General features: G+C 43.0%; 1 protein-coding gene across 1 annotated transcript in view; it reads left to right on the plus strand.

Annotated features, from left to right (window-relative positions):
• The first annotated feature begins 2,041 nt into the window (after positions 1 to 2,041).
• Positions 2,042 to 18,918, plus strand: part of LOC309363226 (uncharacterized protein) — a 48,446-nt gene continuing 31,569 nt past the window's right edge. The window contains exons 1-10 of the mRNA XM_081899332.1: positions 2,042 to 3,807; positions 3,946 to 5,150; positions 5,850 to 6,339; positions 6,736 to 6,831; positions 9,095 to 9,325; positions 10,577 to 10,599; positions 11,410 to 11,528; positions 11,654 to 11,713; positions 13,743 to 14,262; positions 16,928 to 16,963. Of these exons, the coding sequence (XP_081755458.1) occupies positions 5,926 to 6,339; positions 6,736 to 6,831; positions 9,095 to 9,325; positions 10,577 to 10,599; positions 11,410 to 11,528; positions 11,654 to 11,713; positions 13,743 to 14,262; positions 16,928 to 16,963 (1,499 nt within the window). The 5' untranslated portion in view covers positions 2,042 to 3,807; positions 3,946 to 5,150; positions 5,850 to 5,925. The remainder of the gene's footprint in view (positions 3,808 to 3,945; positions 5,151 to 5,849; positions 6,340 to 6,735; positions 6,832 to 9,094; positions 9,326 to 10,576; positions 10,600 to 11,409; positions 11,529 to 11,653; positions 11,714 to 13,742; positions 14,263 to 16,927; positions 16,964 to 18,918) is intronic.

An 18,918-nucleotide genomic window follows, 5' to 3' on the forward strand; every position in this document is an offset into this window, starting at 1 on the left:
TGACCCGGAAGTGTCTTTGGACAGCGCTGGCTCCCGGCCTCTTAAGCGAGATGCGCAAGCAACCCCAGAGTCGGTCACGACTGGCCCGTACGGGCAGGGGTACCTTTACCTTTACCTATGATATCCAGAGACACAGGTGGCGCTGTGGTCTAAACCACTGAGCCTCTTGGGCTTGCCGATCGGAAGGTCGAGGGTTTGAATCCCTGCAAAAGGGTAAGCTCCCATTGCTCTCTCCCAGCTCCTGCAAACCCAGCACTTCAAAAGCACGCCAGTACAAGTAGATAAAAAGGTACTGCTGTGGTGGGAAGGTAAACAGCATTTTTGTTCGCTCTGGTTTCCATCACGGTGTAATGTTGCGCCAGAAGCGGTTTAGTCATGCTGGCCACATGACCCGGAAAGCTGTCTGTGGACAAACGCTGGCTCCCTCGCCTGAAAGCGAGATGAGTGCCACAAGCCCATAGTCGCCTTTGAGTGGACTTAACCGTCTGGGGTCCTTTACCTTTTTTTTTTTTTTAACCTATATTAAAGCCAAAAAATTTTATGAAACTGTATTAAAGAAAAGCTCCAAAACATCCCTGGCAGGCTGTTGAGGGACCCCTTCAGACTGGAGGGCTTTTGCAGGTGTCTGTTGCAAGATGTCATTGATGCAATAATAGTGCATGGATTACTCCATGAGTAGTCATGGATTCATGCTGGACCATCTATGCAGCTATACTTTCGTAGCTTCCTGAGCACTACCCCATTATTGCCATTTGGAGCAGCACTCTTGGGCTGTAATGGGGTAAAAGGGAACCAAAAGAAAAACCCACAACAGAACATTTCTGGTATGAAAAGTTACAGGATTTCAGCAGAAAGTAACAGGACACGGACTTATCAGAAATGAAGCAGTTAATATGAAGACTGCAAACCTTTGTGGGCACAAATAGTATTGAAACTGAGATTGTATAGACTTCCCAGGTAGCATCATGTACAGAAATCACAAATACACAATAAAGGGAATATGTATAAATCCTGGGAGTGTTTGCATTCTGTGCTGGAGAGGGATGATTGCTGAGAGCTCCAACTCTGGGTGAATGTGGGCTGAGGCTGTAGAGCATCATAGTAAAAAAAGAGAGAAAAACCCATTCTACCCACTGTTTTAATATATTCAAAGCTGGCTTCCATCTTTCTTGGGATGCAGTGGAAGAGTGCATCTCTGGGTGAGGTCAAGCTTATGGGAAGATTGAAGCGCTTCCTGTGGCTGTACTATTTCCTGTGGCTGTAGAAACTGATGTAGAAGAGACATGTTTTGTGTCACCTGGGGCAGATGAAGGCATCTAGTTGTGCTGCTGCAGATGAACCAGGGCATTTCATCTCTCTGTGTTTCTCCTAGCAGTCATTCCTTCTCTGGCCGCTGCTGTGGATACATGACCTGTCTGTCTCTAGGCACTACAATCACCTGCAAGGGATTCCAAAATGCCGGGTTGATATTGTCAGCCTTCGTGTCATGTTCGCAGACAGCTTTGAAATGCAGAGTTGGTCCACCAGTGGGCCTAGTGCCTGAAGCCAGCTCCCTGCCAGATGAGATCCCAGAGCAGAGCAGGGAAATTCATATTTCCAGGCCAGGAAGAGAGAGCGGTCTCTGCTAAGCACTTCTTTCTTGAAGCAGTGGCTGCTCCCTCACAAGGTCAGTGATTTGCATTCTCTTATTCATTCATAGAAGAATTTAGACATCACCCACTAAGGACAGCATGCTACCACAGTACACAGGCATGGAAAGCAATGCAAAGCAACTGAGGCTCCTCAAGACACCGCTAAGCAGCTGTGCAGGCCTGCTAGGATAAAAACAGCAACAGCCAAGCACATCAGCCCTGAGATGGCGAGTCATTTGCACACAGAGAAACTCCCACAGACTGAGAACTGAAAAAGTGAAAGTCAGCTGTGCCTTCACTGTGAGGCAGCAGCCATGGCTGGTTCTGGGGGTCCCGTCCAGGATCTCTGTGCTGAAGCCACCTGTCCCATCTGCCTGGATTACTTCAAGGATCCTGTGACCATTGGATGAAGGTTAAGAAGTTAAAACCCTAAAACTAGGGGTTGGGAGAAATTTTACTGAGTCCACGCCTCCCTAGTTCCAAAGAATCATAGAACTACCATGTTGGAAGGGACCCCAAATGTTATCTAGTCCAACCCCTTGAACGGAATCATAACTAATGGCACTTTATAGATCAATAAGCAAGCTGAATCACAGCCACCCATTCACGTTTGTACTTCTCTGAATTTTCCTAGTGCACTTTTCCAGTCAAGTAATGTGTACAAGAATGTAATGCATTATGTTATTTTCACTAATATCCATGCTTTCATGTACATATAGTTATGAAATAGTGGTAGTTGTGTCTAATTTCTTTTTGTTGCTGCTGCCTGGCCATATTTCAGGGTGTGTGTGTGTGTGTGTGTGTGTGTGTGTGTGTAAGGAAGACTACCCAAAGATAGAAAAAAAGATTGCAATTTTTCCTGGGTGAAGTCTTGATCCAGAACAATACATAGGATAAAATAGGTCTCAGAGGCTGACCCCATTGTTGAGTTGTCACACAAAACTAGGGCTCCCATACTTCAAAAAGAAAAGCTGTTGAGCTTTTTTTTGGCCAAAGTTTTGAAGCTTTTTTTCTTTGTGCCAAATGGCAAAGAAATTGGACATTTTTTAACTACTTCTGAGGGAAATCAGCAAAAACGACTTTGCCGACATGGGCTGCCATACATCTGGATTTTCTCAGATATTTCAACGATTTTCGCCTTGACACGGCTTCTGGCTGCAATATTCCAGATATGCCCAGAAATTCCGGACATATGGCAGTCCTACCTAAGGGTTACATTGTCCTTTTTTGGGGAGGGGATGTCCCTCTCTGGGTGGTGATGTGTATTACTTCACTTATTTTAAAATCTGGCAAATGTTTCTGGGCCCTCCTGCTCCTTCTGCCAAGTGTGGCCCTGGACTGAGGGTTCATCCACCCTCCTGCTTGTTCCATGCATAGAAAACATAGGAGAAAATAGGTCCCATGCCTAGAAAGCACAGGTCTGAAAGGTTTTCAGTTTCTCCTGTGCTTTCTAGGCATGGATCAAAGCAGTTTCTTGTTTGCCCCTCTGCTTTCCCCAGGAAAACCCACTGAATTAGGAACAAATGTCAATCCTCAGAAAAACCAATCGATCTTTTCCCTGATTCAGCTACAAGCAGCAAGCAGAAGCGTGGGTGACCCCCAAGTGGGTCTGTGGGGCCGAGTCTGCCCTAAAGTGCTTCCCTGATGGCACTACGGATAGGAGGAGGGGAAGAGTCAGGGGTCCAAAGCATAAAACGAAAAAGAATTCATTTTCTGCATCCTGAACAAAATGGGTGTGGTGGAACGTTCAGACAAAGATCAAAGCTATCACTTATTAACCAATCAATGGCAAATTTATGATAGCTGATAAAAAGACCTCTTCAGGAAAAACATGGATTTGTTTTATACAGTTATAAATATATGCCAAAGGCCTGGTTTTTTCTTTTCATTATTGAAAAAGAGCAGTTTATGTTTGGGGTGAGATGAGGTGGTGAGCAAATGGGTGTTCTGTTAGGAGGAGAGAAGATGGACAGGGAGAGAAGGAAGCTGAGCTCTGCCAGCAGAAGAAAAGAACAGTTGCTGGTTGTCGTTACAGCAGTACAAAGTGCACAGCCTTTGCCCCTCCATAAGCAGGACAGGAGAAAGAACGGCTGGGAAGAAGAAGGAAAGGCAACCCCAGAACTTCTCCTTGATCAAGTACACCATCTCCCTGCCCACAAGAGAAGCTAGTCTAGGGGTGAGTATCTGACAACCAAACCCCACTGCATGTTCCCCGGCTGCCCTTGGCTCAAGCAGGTCTATTTTCATTCAGTTCCCAATGTGTATAGAGGAGCCTTTAAACCGTTCCTCTTCCTTGCCTTCCCCCACCATTCAGCTGAACGTCAAGCACCTATGGGAATGCTGTTAGCTCTGGGAGAGGAGCTCCCATGGGTGTCAATGGATGTCTTGGCTGGGCACCCAAAGGAGGGCTTGGAACCCTGCAATGACTTCTGTCCTTGTCTGTCACCTCGGTGCCATTCCTGGGCCACTCTTGATGAAGGAGAGTGGACCTGCACATGAACGTGAGATTGTGTCCCACTGAATGATTATTTCATGGAGCTCCATTATTCTTTCTGCTGGATAGTGAATACATGAAGCAGGGAAACATTTCTGAAAAGGTGACCTGTTTTGCTTTAAATGGGCAATTTTAAGGATGAAGATTTGTGGGGATGATAATTTCTTCAGTGGAGCTCTTTTTTAATTGATAGACTGCCTTGTTTTAATAGCTATATTAACAGCTCAATATATTTCAGCATTTTTTATGTATTTTGCTTTGTAATATCTTTGGCTTTTTATTTATTTCAAAAAATACTGCCTAATTGTGGAAGAACCCAAAGCAGTTTACAAAAACGATAAAAACAATTCAATTATCTCTAAAAAAATATATGTAAAACTATAATTTTAAACATACAAACCATTTAAACCGCAGTAGAACAGACTAAAACAAGTGAAAACTCATTGAAACTTTCTAATCATCTGGGTTGTCTTCCCTAAATAAGAATGTTGTCAGCAAGCACTGAAATGAAAACTGTGAAGGTGCCTGCTTAATATCAATAGGAAGGGAGATCCAAAGGGTTGCTGCCACCATGCTAAATGATTGAGATCTATCAAATGCAGTGCAGGTATTATGTGGCACTAGTAAATGTTCCTCTGACTGAAGCAGTCAAGTGGGCACATATGGGGTAAAGTGATTTTGTAGGTAAATGATGAATGAGTGTGCAAACTGATTTTCCATTTAGGTTTTATAGTTGAGTTTCAGAGTGGGACTGTTATACAAAAATTAGGTGTTGACTTTTACTGCCCATCTCTCCATTAAGGGACCCAGCATCCCTTAAGTCCATTATCAGTCAGAGAAGAATGAGTGGAGGGAGGAACCAGTGGAGGAAAGCAAAGAAAATATTTGATGTCTGTTGCAACAGAGTTCCCGCCCCCGCCCCCGCCCCCGCCCTGTAAGGCAGTGAGGGGACCCAAAACAAAACCTTTTAAGATTTTAGAAATCGTACAGCCCTTAACCAAGGACCACTGAAAGTCATCATACCGGTACAGTGCCAAGCAGTTTGTGTGTGTTTGATTGGCATACACACACTGTTTAGGGCCCAGAATGGGGACAGACTTGCATGCACTCTGCCAACATGGGGGATGACGTGGATGTGGAGTTGCCTGTGGAAAAGACACAGAAAAGGGTTCTACTTGTAAATCGGACTATGCTAAGAATATTATGTTTGTCCAACATGTTTACAAATCTGCCACTCAGAAGTCTGAACAATACATGCTAAATGTTTTTCCGGGGCTTGCCAGAGCATACTTTAGAAATGGTGAATACCTTGGTGTCAGAGTTTATTGACACAGACTGGCCCCTTTTCAAATACAGTGATTTGAAAGTACAAAGCTTTGCCGGGCTGTGGAAGAATGATTTTACCAAGAAGTTCCTTCTACCTACATGGAGGGGTCCCACAGTTCAAGTGGAGTCGAGTCTAAAGACGGCCTCGCTCTTGCTCCGTGAACTGTCTAAATTTTATACACTCAAATAGAAATAGTTTTTCTGGGAGCATTTCCTTATTCTTTGAAGGCCGGAGGATTGGTTTTCTGTGGTGAGTGTGTGCCTACTATGTGCGAGCACCTTAAAATTTGTATAACAGGACCAATTGTGGAGGATACGTTTCACAAGAAAGTGAAATGCAGTTAGTTTTACTGGAAGGATGTGAAAACGATTAATACTGAACAGTTTTTACCTTACAGGCACTTGTTCCCCTCCTAAGTTCATTCACATCCTGCTACCTCTCATCTCAACAAAGCCACAGATTCTTCCTCTATCATGGCCTCATCCTCATCCACAGATGTGGGAGAAGAAGCCACATGCCCCATCTGCATGGAGTATCTGACAGACCCTGTGACCTTGGACTGTGGTCACAACTTTTGCCGGGACTGCATTGTAAAGTATTTTGACACATGGGAACCAATGCAGATGGGGGACTTGGAGTGTCCCGTCTGCAAAGCCCGGATGCAGAGAGGGAGTTTCCGCTCCAATTGGCAGCTGGCCAATATAGTGGAAAAAATAAAATTCATATCACCAAATAAAGGGGGAAAGGATCTGTGTAAGAGACACAAGGAAAAACTCCACTTGTTCTGCAAGGAAGATGAAGAATTGGTGTGTTTGTTTTGTGAGCGATCCCCAGAACATAAATCACACACTGTGGTTCTCAAGGAAGAGGTTGCCCAGGAATACAAGGTAGGAAGTTATTTTGACACTTGCTAACACAACCCTTTCATATCTTTCTGTGTGTCTGTGTGCAGAATATGCTGTCAATGTGGCTATAAAGCAAACATGATAAATTGCTAATCTGCACCTTAATGTGGATCAAAAATTGGGCCTAGTCTCTGCTTTTCAAAAACAAACACATACTTTGTTCTGCTTCAAAGGCAACTTTTTAAAATGTTGTCTTGTTTTTTAAAGCACCATTTTTTTTGCACTTCTGCCAAAGGGTTCCTATGTAATGTAGTAATAATAATGCTATTATCAGATAAATATCTAATAGTGGGGGACCACAGAATAGAAATATATGTAGAATACTGAAGGTCCCCACTCCCAGTCCTAATCCAATCTGATATTTGGTTTTCTCTTTAGACACGCATCTGTGATCGCCTGGAGCATTTGAAGAGAGAGAGAGAGAAAATTCTGGCTTATGAAGCAGAAGTAGGAGAAGAAAGCAACAGCCTGCTTGTAAGTGTCACAATTACTACTAAGAGATCCAGGTATACTTGAAGGACCAAGGCTGGATCTATACTGATATGGAAAACACTATAAAACACGCTATTTTACAAATTAGTTCTCAGTGCAATTTCTCATTGGGACAGATCACAACTCTGTAGGGGCCCCTGTGTCACATGTTTGTTTGTTGTTGTTTTTTTAAAGATTTTTATTAGGGTTTCAACAGATTTTATCATAACAAACAAAACAAAACAACACAATAACAGACAATAAACAATATAACACATAAAAATCAAACAAAAATATATAAGTTCGGTTCTTAATTTCATGTACCTTGCTTTCCCAACCTCCTCACAACTCTTCCATTATTTTGACTGATTTTAATGTTACTTAATTTCTTTTAAATTAACCATTGCCGCTACTAACCACTTATCTTCTAATCCCCCGTCATTGATTAATTTTGCTATGTTTCTTTACTTGTTACTTATAAAACATCTTTGCACATTCCTTTCAACTTTGTCACTAATGCCGCACTATCTCTATATCCTGCATCGTTTTAACATTCAAATAGTTTACAATGTTTTTGCAGATAATCTTTAAATTTCTTCCAATCTTCTTCTGTTTGTTCTTCTCCCATGTCTCGGATTCTGCCAGTCATTTCTGCCAGTTCCATGTAGTCTATCAGTTGCATCTGCCATTCTTCCAAGGTGGGCAAATCTTGTGTCTTCCAGTACTTTGCGATGAGTATTCTTGCTGCTGTTGTTGCATACATGAAAAAGGTTCTATCCTTCTTTAACACCATCTGGCCAACAATGCCCAAAAGAAAGGCCTCTGGTTTCTTAAGAAAGGTATACTTAAATACCTTTTTCAGTTCATTATAGATCATTTCCCAGAAAGCCTTAACCTTTGGGCACGTCCACCAGAAGTGAAAAAATGTTCCCTCAGTTTCCTTACATTTCCAACACTTATTGTCAGGCACATGATATATCTTTGCAAGCTTGACTGGTGTCATGTACCACCTATAAATCATTTTCATAATATTTTCTTTCAAAGCATTACATGCCATGAAATTCATACCAGTGGTCCATAACCGTTCCCAGTCAGCAAACATAATGTTATAACCAATGTCTTGTGCCCATTTAATCATAGCTGATTTGACCGTTTCATCTTGAGTATTCCACCTTAACAGCAAGTTGTACATTCTTGACAATACCTTAGTCTTAGGTTCTATCAATTCCGTTTCTAATTTCGATTTTTCCACCTGGAAACCTATTTTCTTATCCATATTAAAGACCTCTCTGATTTGGTAATAGTGTAGCCAGTCTCGCACTTTATCTTTTAATTTCTCAAAACTCTGCAATCTCCATGTATCTCCATCATGTTCTAGTATCTCCCAATATTTCGGCCATTTGGCCTCCATATTGAGTCTTTTCAGAGCCTTAGCTTCCATAGGTGACAACCACCTTGGGGTCTTGTTTTCTAATAAATCTTTGTATCTTGTCCAGACATTAAAAATTGCTTTCCTGACGATATGGTTATTAAATGCTTTATGAGCTCTAACCTTGTCATACCACAAATATGCATGCCACCCAAACGCATTGTTGAACCCTTCCAAATCCAGAATGTCAGTGTTTTCAAGAAGTAGCCAGTCCTTCATCCAGCAAAAAGCTGCTGATTCATAATATAACTTCATGTCTGGCAGGGCAAACCCCCCTCTTTCTTTAGCATCAGTCAGTATTTTAAATTTTATTCTGGGCTTTTTGCCCTGCCAGACAAATTTAGAAATATCTCTCTGCCACCTCTTGAAACAGTCCATCCTGTCCACAATCTGCAAGGTCTGAAACAAAAACAACATTTTTGGCAATACATTCATCTTTATAGCAGCAATTCGACCCAACAAGGAGAGCTTCAAATTTGACCATATTTTTTTAACCTCTGACCAACATTTTTCATAATTGTCTTTAAATAAGTTCAGGTTTTTGGCTGTCATATTTATCCCTAGGTATTTCACTTTCTTCACCACATTTAAATCTGTCTCTTTCTGAAGCTTTTCTATTTCCGTTAAAATCATATTTTTCTCCAATACTTTGGTTTTTTGCTTATTTAATTTAAATCCTGCCACCCACATGTTTGTAAGGCATATATTAGTCCAGTGTAGCTGAGTCCCAAGTCATGATGTAGCCGCATTCCTGAGTGATTTACCATAACATTGTTAATGAAGGTCTTTCTAAAGACTCTGGCCTCTTCTTTTCCTCTTTCTTCCTGCCACTTGAAGAAATTAACAGAAACTGAGAGGCAGGATACACTGGAGAGGTTCAAACAACTGCACCAGTTTCTGGAAGAACAAGAAAAGCGTCTGCTGAATGAAATAGAAGAGATGGAGAAGGATATCACAAGAAGAAGGGAGGAGCAGCTGGCTAGACTCTCAGAGGAACTCAACTCTCTTGAAAGGAGCATCTGGGAAATGGAGGAGAAGAGTCAGAAGCCAGCAAGTAAACTCCTGCAGGTGAGACTGTGGCAGGAACAGCCCAAAGTTCCTCTCTAACGGTTTAACCACACTTACCTTTTGCTGCACTCTTTCCAGGCACAGGGCAGTGCTTTCCAGGTTCCTACCCAAGCTTTCTTCCCCCCAGTCGTTCCCCCCCCCACCCAAATTCCTCTTTAAAGCTGAAGCACAACTAATGACAAATTGGGTTTTCTGTGCATTGCTGTTTGGCCCAATTCAGCTTTAAAGAGCAGGTTTTGACAGGGAAAGCTCTGTAGGAGAAAAAGGGGAAATTCTCAGACACTGAGCTTTACAGCGTGGACCATGTTGGAGCAAAGGGGCAGGGACGGAGAAGGAGGTCAGGTAGATTGGACTAATGTCAAATGGGACACAGAGTTGGGGCTTGCATCTCTGAGCAGGAGTGTACCAAGGTAGGGCAAGGGGGCTCCTAGCCCCAGGCACATGATTTTGAGGGAGTGCAAGCCAGGCACTCCCTTGCAGGGATCCCACCCTGCCTGGTGCCAGGGGTCTTGCCACCACGCCCCTGGCCCCCTCACGGAATGGCAGTGTTGGGGGGAGGCACTAGCCAAGGGCTGCATTAGAAACATGATATGGAAAGGTGGAGTAAGTTAAAATCATCTTGGTTAGATGATCCTTGGAATCCCTTCCAACACTACAATTCTATGATTCTACGAAAAGCAAAGATCAGTGCAAAAAGCATGACAATACTGCCATGGTTTTTGGTTTTGTTTCTTACTTTTCCCACTCTTGGTTGACTTGAGGGAATTGAAAAGCAGACAGAAAAGTATGGATAATTTTATTTGGCAAAGTAAGTGTCCCAGAGTGGATAATGTAACTATGCAAACTGTCCCACAGAAGAGAGGATTGGCAGCACCTGATTTAGCTAAGTAGTGTGAAGCTGCTTAGCTAACTTTGTTAAAGTTCAGGATATCTCAGAAAAAGGAACTCTTTCAGTTGGAAGAGTTATCCATAAATTCCCCATTGACCAAGATACTAGGGATACCTAGGAAAGACAGAGGAGATCTCATTGATTTTCATCAGAACATTTAAAATAAAAAAGAACAGAACTTAAGATTGGAAAATAATGGAAAGAAACCAGAACTGTTAGATGCATCCATACCTATCCAAAACTTTGGCATATGCTAGGCAGATTCACCCAGCGGGCATCCATTGCAGGGGCTGATGGGTCTTCATTACAGGACCTGTGCTGGGCAGTGAATTTCCTTCTGACTTTCCTCTTTTCCCTTCTAGGATGTTAGAAGAACTTTGCAGAGGTAAGGGGATCCTGCTCATCTCCAGTAATATCACTCCCTGAAACTTCACAGGTAAACTGGGAAAGAATAGAATATGAAGATTATTAAGTGGAATAGAGATGAAATGAATATTAATGATAATGATAATACTTCACAGTATCTAGGTTTGCCACACGATCAGCAAACTCCATGATGGCTGCCCCACTCAGTCCCACACAAACACCTGTCCCATGCACCATCTGTGGGACTATTCCCCAGGGTCCCACACTGTTACCTGTCACCAGTGGGGCTAAAAACGGGGAGCAGGAGTTGGGGTGTTTGCCACACTCCTGAACATATCCCAACTGCAGTATGTAACTTCAAGGTGTCACTTGGGTTCATGATAAGAGGATGTTGTTGTTTAGTCGTTTAGTTGTGCCCGACTCTTCGTGACCCCATGGACCAGAGCAGGCCAGGATAGAAGGAATATTTCACTTTTGTCAACAACAGCAACCATAAATTCCCCATTGACTTTAACTCCTCCACATCTTTCTTGCCTGTTGTAGGCAATGCAGCTGAAATGGAAAAACTCCGAGCAGGATGGAATCACTTGATTTTATTTTATTTCTCCGTTTGAGTAGATGTCAGATATTCAAACAAAGGGCTGCTCCTTTGGCCCTCAGTTGTCTGGCTTTGGAGTCCCTAGTAAGGCAGAATCTTCCCCCCTCTGTGACTCCATTCCTCTGTCTCTCCCTCTTGGTTTTCTACAGTTTCTCTCCTCTCAATTCCTTTCTTTTGCTGCACTCGGAAATTCTGGATTTGAAATGGGTTAACATGTATTTTTCCCATCAGGTGTGCGCAGAGGGGGACATCTGAATATCCACTGACTTTCCCACTAGAATTGAAGAGGAAGATCTCAGAATTCAGGGCTGCAAATCCCTTTCTATATGTTGGGATGGAGAAAATAAAAGGTAATGAAGAAAGGCTGCAGGGATTTTATTAGTCCAAAATATGTTATGAAGTGAATTTTTTGCTGTGAAATTATTTGAGTTATAAAAGTCTATTTCTCAAACTTTATATCTCTTTGCTTCTTCAGATGATCTGTTATCCAGACTGCTTCAGAAAGGTACATTTTGGGTGAAGGACCAAATTCAAGGTGGGGTTTGGGACTGGTATTTCAATGGGATTGTGATCTGTCCTGTCTTTTGTGTTATTCTAAGAGAGGGAGAAGTAGTACCTGCATATAATATTTTGGATTGAGGCGGGGAAAATTTGTGCTCCAAGTGGGTTAGTGTGTTTGCAGCCTAATTCTTCTCCTTCCCCTTTTTTTCCTTTTGCTGGATTCTTTGATCTTCTCCACATTAAACATGATTGGACTGTTAACTGGCACTTTTGCTCTGTTTTAATTAAATGAGTAGTCTACACACCCAAAACACCATATTTATTTGAATGTAATGTCCACAGTTATGGTTAAATTACATTGCAAAAATTAGAGTGCCCATTACATTTGATTGCACATTTACATTCACCCGCAAATACTTTTTTCGGTTTCAAGGTATTGAAAATTGAGGTGCGCATTAGATTTGGAGGATCCTCCGTTCGCGGCTGCAGCTGCGAGCTGAGGATCCTGGCGCCAGCAGCAAACTACTAAGTACAGCGCATGTGTGGCATTGCAAACATGCGCAGTACATAGCGACGCCGCACATACTCTGTATAGCAGTTTGCCACCAGTGCCACTCCAACACTGTACGGACGGTGCCGGGATCCCTCTGGCGCTGCTACAACCTGCAGCAGCAATGGAGGGATCCCAGCACCGTCCATATGGCGCTAGAGTGGCACTGGTGGCAAACCGCTATACAGCGTATGTGCGGCGTCGCTACGTATGTGCCATACATCGTACGCACATGTGCCCCGGGTGTCACAACACCTTCCTTTGCCCCTGCCCCCCCCTGAATATTTCCTTAGAAAACCTCAACCACTTAGAGGGGGGGGGGAACCCACAACAACATTGTGGGTAAAGGTAGTTACTATTTAAAATATGACAATCTTAACGAGTATGCTCCCACTACAGCCAACATGTTCTTGATGTGCTAAAACTACAAGCTTGCTTCAAAATGCTTAAATATATAGATGCTAGTATGTTTTCAGGACAATCAAGGAGCTTTAAGATCACTGCTGCCAGAGTCAACATTTTATAAATCTTAGTCAAATAGCCTTTAGCCTGCAAATGTGTGTGTAGTGGTATTGTGGTTGTAAAAAAAACCAACACTGGGGGCTCACAAGGGAATTAAATCTGTTAGGTTGTCTCATTTGCTACCCTCCCCAGATTTCAATGGAAGACTCAGTCCTGAATGCAATGCAATGAAGCCCCATTTATCTAAGAGGGAATCTGGTTCCCGGGGTGTTTCTTGGATCAGGATGCCCCATTCCATCTCTTGACTGATTCTGCCTCTCTTTTCTTCATTTCCCTCCCAACAGCATATGTTTCTCTGTTACTTGACACCTGACTGTTACTTGATTGTTATTCTACTGGAATACAACATATATAAGGAAGAAATTTAAAATACAAATAAGCTATTAATACAAATGAGTTAACAGAATTTAAATCATGTCTACATTACCATGATTAAAATCAACCATTAGCAGGATCGCAAATTACATAGGAAACACTCTCCAAAATAAAATAAGAATGTATTGAGTTCCTCTTTGTGATTTCCTTGCAGTCACACCTTTGGGTTCTCTGCCTGTGCAGAGCTTAGGGTTGCTATAGAAAGGACCATTTTTGGTGGGGACTCCACTCCATCTTGCAGGCAAATATACTATAAACACAGCAAAATTATATATTTGTTTTATTATTATTATTATTATTATTATTATTATTATTATTATTATTATTTTATATCCCGCCTTTTCCCCTGACTTATGGAAAAAAATAAGAACAGCTAAAAACATAGGGTGGAAAGCAATAACATGAAACAATCTTATTTTCATTGTTTACCAATTAAAACAATTATATTTAAAAATTGTCCTTGCTGGATTCAGTCTCTGCACAGCTAGTTTCAAAATGCTTAGATTTATCTGAGAAGGAATCTGCTTCTTCTTGGTGTTATTTTGGATCAGGATGTCTGTCTCTGACTCTTGGCTGATTCTGCCTCTCTTCTCTTTCCCTCATCTTCTCTCAACAGCAAATGTCACTCTGGATCCAGACACAGCCCATCCCAGGCTCATCCTGTCCGAGGATCAGAAAAGCGTGAGATGTGGAGACAAAGAGCAAGACCTGCCTGACAAACTTGAGAGATTCAATTCCTGGCCTTGTGTGTTGGGATATGAGGGATTCACAGCAGGCAGACATTTCTGGGAAGTCACTGTAAATGAGGGAGAGAGGTGGACTTTGGGGGTCGCCAAGAAGTCTGTACAGAGAAAGGGCTTCTTCCCCTTAAGGCCTGAAGGAGGGGTCTGGGTTGTGGGGAAGTGGTTTGGCGAGTACAGGGCCTTCACATCCCCTGATTACTTTCCTCTGTCCCTGAGTGAGGAGCCCAGGAGGATCCGAGTGACTCTGGACTATGAAGGGGGCTATGTGTCTCTTTCTAATGCTGACTCAGGGGCTGAACTCCACACATTCTCAGGAGCCACGTTCTCTGGAGAGACCCTCCTCCCTTTCTTTTGTCTGTGGGGAAATGAAACCAAACTCAGGATCTCCTGTTAAGAGCAGAACTGACATCTTTGCAGATGCCCTGTGAGAGGAGTCATTCCAGTCACACTCGGAGGTAACAACAAAACAAATTGGAATTTTCTTTTCCCTTCCCTTTTCCAGAATTTCCTATGCAGTGGAGTCCTATAAAGAGAGGGAAACACTTTAACCCTCCCAGTAAACATCCTATTCCTCAAAATGATTCACCCGCCACCCCCTGCAATCCTGGTTCTGTTGTTCACCTTTCTCTCATGACAATACCTCTGCCAGCTGTTAAAATGCCCACATGATGGCATTGATAGATCACTGGAGAACAATCCTTCCACCCACTTTGCAACTAAAGCTCATAGCCTTGTGGATCTCAGGCAGGAAGGAAATAAGACTGTCCGTGTTAAGTTGTGGTGAGTTCCCAACTTCCAACCCTTTGCAAATGCAGCCTCCCCATCTCCACACTTCCTCAGAAAGAAATCTCACTGAATTCAGAGATGATGGGAGTTGTAGTCCAGCAACTTGGCTATGTCTGCCCTTTATAATTCACATGATGTCTTCCCTGTGGTCCTAAATGTACGATGCTCCCCCAAAGAGGGTCTTTTCAGCATCACCTGCATTTTCTCTCCCTCCCCCCACCCTGGTTTTTAATAATTATGGTTTAATATACTTGAATTATTGTAAATATTTTGTTTTATCTCTTGTTGGTTTTTAGTGCTGTATTAATTGATCATGATCTTATCTTGATTTTTATCGTTTTACATTATTGTGGTTCTGGTGATTGTACAGGTTTCCTGTTGTTGACTTTTATTCAGTTATATTTGAATTTGTGAACAGCCCAGAGTGCGTGGTTATTTGGGAGGTATATGAAAGCCAAAAAAATGAAACCATATTAAAGAAAAGCTCCCAAACCTCCCTTGCAGGCTGTTGAGGGGCCCCTTCAGACTGGAGGACTTTTGCGGATGTGTGTTGCAAGATGCCATTGATGCAATAATAGTGCATTAGCCATGGATTCATGCTGGACCATCTATGCAACAACTTGAGTAGCTATTCCATGATACTTCCAGAATGATACCCCATTATTGCCATTTGGAGAGGAAAATTGGGCTGTAATGGAATAAAAGGGGACCAAAAGAAAAACCCAAAACAGAACATTTCTGGTATGAAACATTTATAGGATTTCAGCAGGAAGTAACAGTACACAGGACTGATCAGAAATGAAGCAATTAGTATGAAGACTGCAAACCTTTGTGGGCACAAATAGTATTGAAACTGGGATTGCATAGACATCCCAGATAGCATCATGCACAGAAATCACAAATACACAATAAAGGGAATATGTATAAATCCTGGGAGTGTTTGCATTCTGTCCTGGAGAGGGATGATTGCTGAGAGCTCCAACTCTGGGTGAAAGTGGGCTGAGGCTGTAGAGCATCATAGTAAAACAAGAGAAAAAAACCCATTCTACCCACTGTTTTAATATATTCAAAGCTGGCATCCATCTTAAGCCAAATCGGAAGATTGCAGCACCTGCTGTGGTTTTAGAGACCGATGTAGGAGAGACATGTTTTGTGTCAGCTGGCGCAGATGAAGGCGTTTAGTTGTGCTGCTGCAGATGCACCAGGGTGTTTCTTCTGTCGACACTCCTCCTAGTGGTCATTCCTCCTCTGGCCGCTGCTATGGATACATGACCTGTCTGTCTGTCTGTCTGTCTCTAGGCATTGCAATTACCTTCAAGGGAAACAAAATGGCAGGTTGATGTTGCCAGCTTTCATGTCATGTTTGCAGATATCTTTGTAACGCAGAATTGGTCTGTCGTTGGGCCTGGTGCCTGAAGTCAGCTCCCAGCCAGATCAGATCCCAGAACAGAGCAGGGGATTGCTATGTTCAGGCCAGGAAGAAAGAGCTGTCTCCGCTAAGCACTTCTTTCTCAAAGCAGAGTCTGCTTCCCCACAATGCCAGTGATTTGCGTTCTCTTATTCATTCAAAAAGAATTTACATATCAACCCTAAGGACAACATACTCCCACAGTATACAGGCCTCAGAAGCAATGCAAATCAGTTGAGGCTGCTCAAGACACTGCTAAGCAGCTATGCAGGCCTGCCAGGATAAAAACAGCAACAGCCAAGCACATCAGCCCTGAGATGGCGAGTCATTTGCACACAGAGAAACTCCCACAGATTGACAACTGAAAAAGTGAAAGTCAGCTGTTCCTTCACTGTGAGGCAGCAGCATGGCTGGTTCTGGGGGTCCCAACCAGGATCTCTGTGTTGAAGCCACTTGTCTCTTCTGCCTGGATAACCTGGATAACCTGGATCCTGGGAACACTGGGGGGGGGGGGCGATTTCATCCGAGGCTGCCTGAGCCAGTACTGCGGGGTGGTGGGCCCACAACCTTCTTGCCCTCAAAGCAGAGAAACAGCCCGCCCAATAAATCTCACCCCAAATTGGAAACTGGAAATGTGGATGAAATGGACCCCTTCCAATTGCAATTCCCATCATGGTACTGAAACAGCACTGGTTGCACTGGACGATGATTTGTAGCAGGCCAGGACAGAAGTTTCTCCCGTGCTGTGTAGGCATGGGTCAAAGCAGTTTCTTGTTTGCCCCTCTGCTTTCCCTAGGAAAACCCTCTGAATTAGGAACAACTGTCAATCCTCAGAAAAACCAATTGATCTTTTCCCCAATTCAGCTGCAAACAGCAAACAGAAGTGTGGCTGAGCCCCAAGTGAGTCTGTGGGGCCGAGTCTGCCCTAAAGTGCTTCCCTGATAGCATCACGGATAGGAGGAGGGGAAGAGTCAGGGGTCCAAAGCAGGAAGTGAAAAATAATTCATTTTCTGCATCCTGAACAAAATGGGTGTGGTGGACCATTCAGGCAAAGTTCAAAGCTATCACTTATTAACCAAGCAATGCCACATTTATGATAGCTGATAAAAATACCTGTTGGGGGGGGAATGGCATTGTTTTATACAATTAAAAAATATAAGCCAAAGGCCTGTTTTTTCTTATTCTTTTTGAAAAAGAGCCATTCATGTTTGGGGTGAGATGAGGTGGTGAGCAAATGGTTGTTCTGTTAGGAGGACAAAAGGAAGCTGAGCTTTCCCAGCAGAAGAAAAGAACTGTTGCTGGTTGTCGTCACAGCTGTACAAAGTGCACACCCTTTGCCCCTCCCTAAAGAAAGGGGAAGGAGACAGGAGAAAGAACGGCTGGGAAGAAGAAGGAAAGGTAACCACCATCTCCCTGCCCACAAGAGAAGCTATTCTGGGGGTGAGTATCTGACAACCAAACCCCACTGCATGTTCCCAGGCTGCCCTTGGCACAAGCAAGTCTATTTTCATTCAGTTCCCAATGCATATAGAAGAGCCTTTTAACCGTTCCTCTTCCTTGCCTTCCCCCACTATTCAGCTGAAAGTCAAGCACCTATGGGAATGCTGTTAGCTCTGGGAGAGGAGCTGCCATGGGTGTCAATGGAGGTCTTGGCTGGGCACCCAAAGGAGGGCTTGGAGCCCTGCAATGGCTTCTGTCCTTGTTTGTCACCTCGGTGGCATTCCTGGGCCACTCTTGATGCAGCGCCAGGAAAGCGTACCTGCACATGAACATGAGATCATGTCCCACTCAATGACTGAGGGACCTCTCCATATTTCATGGAGCTCCATTATTCTTTCTGCTGGATAGTGAATACATGAAGCAGGCAAACATTTCTGAAAAGGTGACCTGTTTTGCTTTAACTTGGCAATTTTAAGGAGGAAGGTTTGTGGGGATGATAAGTTCAATTCTTCAGCGGAGCACATTTTCATTTGACAGACTGCCTTGTTTTAATAGTTATTTTAACTGCTCAATGTGTTTCATGATTTTTTATATATTTTATTTTGTAATGGCTTTGGCTACAGATTTTTTATTTAATTAACAAAATACTGCCTGATTGTAGAAGAACCTCAAAGCAGTTTATGAAAAAGATAAAAACAATTAAATTATCCCTTAAAAATTAAAACTATAATTTAAAACATTCAAAAAGTTAAAACCGCAGTAGACTAGACATAAACAAATGAAAAGCCATAGAAACTTTCTAATCATCTGGGTTGTCTCGTCTAAATAAGGCACTGAAAAGAAGACTCTGAAGGTGCCTGTTTGGGATCAATAGGAAGGTAGCTCCAATGTTTTCGTGCCACTACACTACATGATTGAGTTATGACAGATGTAGGGCAGGTATTATGTGGCACTAGTAAAAGTGCCAATTCCTCCAATCGAAGCAGTCAAGTGGGCACATATGGGGTTAGGTGATCTTGTAGGTCAATGATGAATGAATGTGCAAACTGATTTTTCATTAGAGTTTTACAGTTTCAGGCAGTGGGACTGTTATACAAAAATTTGGGGTCAAGGGACCCAGGATCCCTTAAGTCCATTATCATCAGAGAAGAATGAGTGGAGGGAGGAACCAGTGGAGGAAAGCAAAGAAAGTATTTGATGTCTGTTGCAACAGAGTCCTCCCCCTCCCGCCCCCGCCCTGCAAGGCAGTGAGGGGACCCAAAACAAAACTTTTTAGAAAGTTTAGATTTTAGAAATTGTACAGCCCTTAACCAAGGACCACCGAAAGTCATCATACAGGTACAGCACCAAGCATTTTGTGTGTGTTTGATTGGCGTGTGGATGTGCACACACTGTTTGGGACCCAGAATAGGGAC

This window comes from Podarcis melisellensis, assembly GCF_964234715.1.
Source record: "Podarcis melisellensis genome assembly, chromosome: 2".
Lineage (NCBI taxonomy): Eukaryota > Metazoa > Chordata > Lepidosauria > Squamata > Lacertidae > Podarcis > Podarcis melisellensis.